The sequence below is a fragment of the Arachis ipaensis genome, chromosome B06, assembly GCF_000816755.2.
Source record: "Arachis ipaensis cultivar K30076 chromosome B06, Araip1.1, whole genome shotgun sequence".
NCBI lineage: Eukaryota > Viridiplantae > Streptophyta > Magnoliopsida > Fabales > Fabaceae > Arachis > Arachis ipaensis.
The window spans coordinates 83,022,044-83,029,764 of NC_029790.2; the positions used below are offsets into that span (position 1 = coordinate 83,022,044).

The 7,721-nt window shown below is 30.8% G+C and overlaps 1 protein-coding gene across 1 annotated transcript; it reads left to right on the forward strand.

Annotated features, from left to right (window-relative positions):
* On the forward strand, positions 3,699–5,012 carry LOC110263768 (60S ribosomal protein L18-like). Its single transcript, XM_021105545.1, has 4 exons — positions 3,699–3,776; positions 3,931–3,990; positions 4,640–4,714; positions 4,869–5,012. The coding sequence occupies exons 1-4, from the start codon at positions 3,699–3,701 to the stop codon at positions 5,010–5,012; spliced, it is 357 nt and encodes a 118-aa protein (XP_020961204.1).

Sequence of the window (7,721 nt, forward strand, 5' to 3'; positions counted from 1 at the left end):
AAATTTATAAGCCAAACTTATAGATCTTCCAAGATTTTCAGTTGATAAAGGTATAGCATATCCAAGATGAGCATTGAATTTAACATTTACGTTTGCCAAGTTTCCATGAACAATTCCAATTATTTGATCTATTGGGTCATCAGTAATTCTTTTGTCACAGATTGCTAAGCTTATTGGTGAATTAATTCCTTTCATATATGTAGATTTGATTAAGACTTGTATAGTACTAATATGAATCCACCCAATTTTAGATCTTTTTGTTGATCCTTAATTTTCTCAATCTGTTTACTCAATTCTTCATCATTTATCAAAGCTATTTCAAGTTCTTCATTGGCGAATTTTATCTTTATAGGGGCTTCAAGTTGAATTTTTCCATAGTATATTATATTTTTTCTATTAAAAACTTCTTTTAAAAGATTTTGTTTATTAAAATTTTCATTTGATTTGAGATTTAGTTCTGTTTTTAGAACAGCCTATTTTTCATTATCTAATAAAGCAGTTAATCTATAATAATCAGATTCTTCTGTTAATTCTAAACTTTCTAAATAATTCATAATGGAAAGACTAGAATGAAGATGTACCTTTCTGGAGAAAAACTTCCTTTATTTAGTATATTTTACATAAGGTGTTTTTATCTCCAGAGGGGAGATTGTAGATACTAACTCCAGAGGGGAGTTTAGAATTATTTTTTCCTAAGGGAATTCTTCCTCAGACTATAGAATCGCCTCGGCAGCTTCCTCCTTACTCTCCTAGCATATGAGTACTCTTAGCCTCCTGCTTCCTATTGTCTGATATCTGCTTTTTGGTTAATTTTATGTATTGATTTGTCAGCCTCTTAATCTCTTAATGGTTTCTTTAATTTTTTCCAATCAAGTTTTATATTTGTACTAGCAAAGCATTGTGTTGCTCCAGTATCTATGAAAGCATTTATAAACTTTTCTGTTATTTTTATAGTAATAAATGTGGCACTATTACTCAGTTTCTGAGTCTGTTTCTGAAACATATTCAAAAATATAGTCTAAGTTATCATCAGATTCTTCTAATGGTTCCATGAAATAAGATTTAGCAATTTCTATTTGTTTGGTAAGATCCTTTTTATCCTTCTTTTTTGGACATTCATTTGCATAGTGTCCTTCTTCTTGGCAATACCAACACTTACAATTTTCTTTTTTATTTGGGCAATAGTTATTTCTTTGTCTTTTGTTTTTATTGTTATTTTCCTTTCTAAAATACCTCTTTTTTCTCCAGTTTGGATAGTATTTTCTTTTTCTAAATTGATATTTTCTTTTTCTTTGAAAATTTTTATTAAGACCATATTTTTGAGGTATCTCTTCATTATCCTGACAGCAAATTCTAATTATATTTGCAAATCTTTTTTGAGTTGCTTCTTGCATACAACGTTCTTTTATTTCCTTTCTTATTGCAGAGGTTGCTCCACCAAAATTATTTTCAATTGTCCCTCTATTTATTTCTCTTATAAATCTTCCCATTATAAATTCATTAGCAGGATATGGAAGTTTTGTTATATACATACTAAGATAATGATTTTTATCTTCTTCTTTTAATTTGTAATAATGTATTCTATATTCACATATACAAGACTCCACATTACATAAATCATATATCTGAATATTAGCTAAATGGTTTTTTGCTTCTTGATATTCTTTATTATAGACTTCTTGTCTATGATCTATAATATTTTTCCCAAAAAATTCTTTATATAGAATCATCATTATATATAATATCTTATCATAAGCTGTTGTTTTTGTTTCTAATTCTTCTATTATTTGGTTTTCTGTTGATGTCATATAATCTCTTATAGTTCCTTTAGTATGAAACCTTATGTAATTCCAAATGTCTCTTCTAGACAATTCACTAAGTTTTGGATTAGTAAATGCTTCTAATAAGAAGGAATTCAACCAGTTTTCGAAAATTTCTTTTTCATTCTTTTTACAGTCTAAATCGAGCATTCTTTCTCCTTCCATTTCCTGGATTTTAGGAACGTATTTTGATGGTATTTTTGTATATTTTGAATCTTTATTTATAAACCCCTTTTTAAAAGCATAATTATCAAAACCTGTTTCCCATTTAAATTGAGATTGATTATCCTTAGATGTTCCAGCTTCATTTTTTACTTGTATTGGAATTGCTGGTTCTTCGTCACTAGAATAATCTAGGATATGTTCTTCATTTTCTATATTTTCAGAATTTACTAATTCTTCTTCTATTTGAAATCCTTGTTCCATAATATTATTTTCTTGAGCTATTTTTAATTGTTTAAAAAGCATTGTAACTTCTTCTAATTTTTCTTCAATATTCATAATTTTAGTGGTGGTTTTACTTTTAAATCTGTTATGTTGATTATATTTTGAAACTTTTCTTCTTTGGGATTCTCTTTTTCCTTATTTCTTTGAAATTTTATGGATACTAATATTTCTTCAAGCATATCTACTATAGAATTTAATTGTGGGTTAAAAGTATGATAAAGATGTGGGGAATCATTTCCATGGTAACATTTTTTAGAAATTCCGTGTGAAAAATAAGTTTTTTCAGGTTTTTAAAGACCTTCAATAAAACTTATAGTAAAATAAAGATTTTGAGAAAAATCATTTTGTATTGATTTTAGGAATTCGGTGTCATTATAGTTAACATTAGTTAAAATCATTAATTTTTGGTCTATTAATTTTGATAACTTAATTATTTCTTCTCTTAAATCTTCTAATTTACTTTTTTCCATTAGGTGACGTTTTTCTTTGTGAAGAGTTACAGTTTTAAGTGAAAAGTGTGGCTTTAGAATGTGTGGTTTAAGTTTTGCCACGTAAGCATATCTTTAAATCTGTATACTTTTTAATTTGTACCGTATAATTTTCTATGATATTTCTATAGGGTGCTTGATCCCAAAAAGTCTCAGAAGATTGCTATTTTGCTTAGAGCGCTTAATGTAACTATTAATGAAGTTTGTGAAACTCTAGGGAAACTGAAACTAATGATTAAATAAAATAGCTACATTGTTCACTACAAATAAAAGGCCTGTAGCTATGCTTTTTTTATGCTTTAAAAGCGTGGCCAAAAGAGGTCAATGGCCACACTTTTATGAGGGTGACAATTAATTAGAGATTTGGCCACGTTTTTTCTTGCTACGGTTGAAAAGCGTGGCAAAATGGGTCAATGGCCACGTTTTTATAAGGGTGGCAATTGATTAAAGATTTGGCTACGCTTTTTTTGCCACGCTTTAAATGCGTGGCCAAAAGGGTCAATGGCCACGCTTTTATGAGGATGGCAATTGATTAAAAATTTGACCACGTTTTTTTGTGCCACGCTTTAAAAGCATAGCCATAGATAGCAATAGGCACGCTTATAAAGCGTGCTAATAGAGTAGGCATACGGTGACAATTGTAAAGCGTGCCAATAGGTATGTTTAATATACTGAGCAAAAGCACTTCACTGTTAACAACTACACTTAAATGTTTTTCATTATTCTTCATCGTCCCAGAGCTTTTTCATCATATCGCGCCTCCAACCCTAACTCTGCTCCTCTCCGTTGGCGCTCCCTCCATCTCAAAGCCTCCGTCATGCTCATTCTCTCGTAAGCCCTCAAAAGTTGCTCCTTCCTCCATGGCTGAAACCCGTAACACTCTGTTTCTCCTCCTGCATCGCCGGTCTCTGTCTCCTCCTGCGTGTGGCTATGCTGAAGCTCCATGGGAAAGATATACAAGGGATTCCATGGGAAAAGCTTAACTACAGCTATAGAAGTACCGCGAAACTCGATTGAATCAGTACGAAAACTACGAGAACCTCTCGCGTTCTCGCAAGGATCTCGACAAGGTGAACGCCTCAACTGCTTCACGCTTTCACTTCTGATTAAGATGAAATTATGAATACTAATTCTAATTCTTTTCTAAACTCTCTGTTTATTTATTTATTTGGCAGGAGTGTTTGGAAGTGCAGAAGGGGAAGGCCATCTATGACTTCCAATTCAACACAAGGCTTGTAAAATTCACAATTGTGCATTTTTAGGTAGAGACTTTTGTTCATTTATACTTAAACTTTGCTAATTCTAAGGCATTTTTGGAGAAAGTGGGCTGTTTCATTTGAACTGCTATGTGTTTGATTTGAATAGAGCTTGTAATCATTTAAAAATTATTAAAAGCCATAAATCCCTGCTTGTGTTCCTTGCTTGGATAAATTGTTATCATATAGTTAATTTTTTTCTTCTTTGGAACAATTTAATCATGTCGATGTTTGCTACACTACACCTAGGGAGTTCTTATATTTGCCATGCATAATTTCTGGTGTCCATTTTAGCTCATTATTAGTCATTAATTTCTGGATTGTAGATTAGGATATAAAACAAACATATGCTCTAATATGTACCAAATTCTGATTAATAATATTCTGAATAATAACGTTATGATTTATGCTTTTCAGTAATACTTTAGTGCTTGTAATTTGCAAGGTTCCCAATGATGCTGTTATTCTTTACCATGCTAATGCTGAATAACATTTGATTATTCCTTTTATTATACTGAGGGAACTCCTTTAACTATAAATTGTGTAAATTTTGATCTGTTTTAGTGATTTATTTGTTCTTTATCAAAGTATGCATTTGGACGGTTTTGATTTGGTGTGACATGATCAGCTTGACCGCTTCCTTGTGAGGAGGACCGACAGCAATTTCAATGCCATGATACTGAAGCACTTGTTCATGAGCAAGGTTAACTAGCCTCCGTTTTCTTTGTCACGCTTGATTAAGTTTATGAAGGGTAAGGTTTGTTTTTTTCTCTCTTATCTTTCTCATAGATAAGATAGGAATCTTTCAAGTTTTGAGTACTTATACTCTCCAATGGATGTTTGTTTGTTTTATGCAGGAAGGTAAAATTGCCGTGGTAGTAGGAATTGTAACCGATGATATCAGAGTGTATGAAGTTCCTGCATTGACTGCACTCAGGTTTACAAAGACTGCACGTGCTAGAATAGAGAAGGCCGATGGTGAATGCTTGACATTTGATTAGCTTGCACTAAGGGCACCTCTCGGATAGAACATGATATGTGTAGATTAGATATATAATACACTTACTAGTTTCAAATGATGTCTATGACTATGATATATAAACTTATCAATGGATATTTGAGTTGGACTAGTTCAAACAATATTTATACCGTTTGATTGAATGAATCATATGAAACTAATTATGTATTCTTTTGTGAATTATAATGGTACTATGCATTATGATAGGATAAGTTTGGAAATGTTGAAGTGATCAGTTTTTAGATGGTTAATTTGGTTTATATATTGTTGTATGAATGTAGGTCCTTCTTAGCGGCCCAAAGAATTTCAGGGCAGCTATAAAACACTTTAGTTCTGCTCTTGGTGTTCCTCACAGCCATACCAAGCCTTATGTACGATCTAAGGGAAGGAAGTTTGAGAAGCTTGTTGAGAAATCAGAGTTTTTGAACTCGAGATTTATTTTATATTTGAGTATTAATTTTTTAACGTTTAAAATAATTATAGCAAAAATTATATATGTCACTAATTACTGTTTGATTTGTCTTGTAATAAAAATTACATACTATATTTACAGGTTTGGTAATAAAAAAGGACTGAAAATTTATATTATGCAGCAAAGAAGGTAAAGTCAAAAAAATGATTTTTTTTATTTTAATTTGAGAAGGCTATTGCCACGCTTTAAAAGCGTGGCCGTATCTCTCGCTATTGTCACACTTTAAAACCATGGTCATATCTCTCTCTATTGCCACGCTTTAAAAGCATGACCATATCTATCTTTATTGGCACGCTTCTAAAGCGTGGCCAAATCGTGGCCATATCTCACATATAGCCATGCTTTTAAATCGTGGTCATATCTCTCACATATGGCCACGCTTTTAAGCGTGCCAATCTGTAAAAGCGTGGCGATAGAAACAACCAGCACTCTTACAGATGTGACCCTTTCAAAAGCGTGTTAGTAGCTCAAAAAGCGAGATAAAAATTTATCACCACGCTTTTTTCAACTTTTTCCCACGCTTTAAAAGCGTGGCAATAGAGCTGTTTTCTTGTAGTGATTTTTCTTGAACTCGCTGTATCTCACTCACTGGAAGCGACTTAGACCAAATGAGAGTATTGAACATAACATGTATTTATTAGGGATTAAAATTTTTTTATATTTATTTATTTTATTTTATTTTTGATATACATTATATATATTTTTCACTTGGCCTTTTTTTTTCTTCTTTTCTTTTTTGGCTTGGTTTTAATTTCTTTTCGGTCTTCAGTTTTTTTTTGTCAGGAAGTAGACCAACAACCTAGCCCAGCCCCAAATAAAACAAAAGCCCATGCTTAACTCAGAAAAATCCAAAAACCTGACCCGGTTAAACTCCTCTCCCTCTCTTGCTTGTTGAAGCCGTTCTCCTCCTCCGTTGTAGGAGAAATGGATCCTCTCAATTTTTTCTTAACAATTGAAGGAGTAAAGTATGATCTCTCACAATTAATTTTATAAGTGGGACCAAGAATAAATATGAGAGAGAGAGAGCAATGAAAGATTAGAGACCACATCTTACACTTTCGATTTCTTTTAACAATTGAGAGAATCCATTCCCCATTGTAGGCTTTTCTAAAAAATTATTTTTTTAGCCAATTTCTAAAAAATTGTTGAAGTAATCTTTTGCTCCTCGAGCTTTTTGCTATTATCAAACAACCTATGCCCTTTATATTAGTACAGCATAAGCCTAAAAACAATGCCAAAAGATATTTTATATTTAAGCATGGCAAACTTACATTATTGCAACATAAACCCAAGATCAAGGTAACTGTGTCGCATAAAGACCTGCAATTCAGTTCATCGGTCATAAAAGCAACTGACTTCATGTCAGATTACAACTCACATTTTACGCGTCAATATTTTAGGAGGAACAACAATCCAAAAAGTACCAGGTGTATCATTCATCTCATTTAGCCAGGTACAAGTTAAAACTCACCATCCTCTAGTAAGTACTAACCACCCGGCTCTAGCCATCGTTTGATCGTGCATGGTAATAATAAATAGACGGAATGACTGTAACTATAAGTGTTCTAAAGATATTAATTTAAAAGGTAAAAAGATAAAAGTAGTACTATATATTCAAGTCTTTTTATGAATCAAATTCAACTAAGTTAAATAATAAGATTTAGAATAATATTAGTTATAACTAATTTTTGTTATGTTAGACTAATTTGATTAGACTTGGTTAACAAAAAGACTTAAATGTGTATGATTATTCAAGAGGATAATTATTAAAAGGAAAAGTTTTTTAAAACTCAATATTACAGTTAATATTCAATACAAGAAAAATATTTAAAATTCTTAAAAATAAAAATATCCTAAATTCAATTAGAAAAACATTTAAAATTCAAACTCAATGAAAACTAATTTTTAGTAGATTTTATATTGAGTTTGTTTAACAATCCACTATAGTATTTTAGCTAAAATTGATGGTTATATTGTTAATTCTTTAATATTGCTCTTGTTAAGAATATAAGGGGCGTTTGGTTTAGATTCTTATTTTTTATTTTATTTTTAGTATTTTTTGTTTTCAGAATTTTATGAAAAAAAAGTGAAAAACAAAAAAATATATGAATTTATTATTTTTTCATAAAATTCAAAAAATACAAAATACAAAAAATAAAATAAAAAATAAAAATATAAATTAAAATGCATGTTAAATTTTTTATACTCTTAATGTATTAA

Bases quoted from the DNA above. Each gene is read 5' to 3' on its own strand.
- LOC110263768 (XM_021105545.1), top strand. From the start codon at position 3,699: ATGGGAAAGATATACAAGGGATTCCATGGGAAAAGCTTAACTACAGCT. The intron at 3,777-3,930 runs GTACGAAAACTA...TTTATTTGGCAG, and splicing joins CGCGAAACTCGATTGAATCA to GAGTGTTTGGAAGTGCAGAA. The intron at 3,991-4,639 runs GTAAAATTCACA...TGACATGATCAG, and splicing joins TCCAATTCAACACAAGGCTT to CTTGACCGCTTCCTTGTGAG.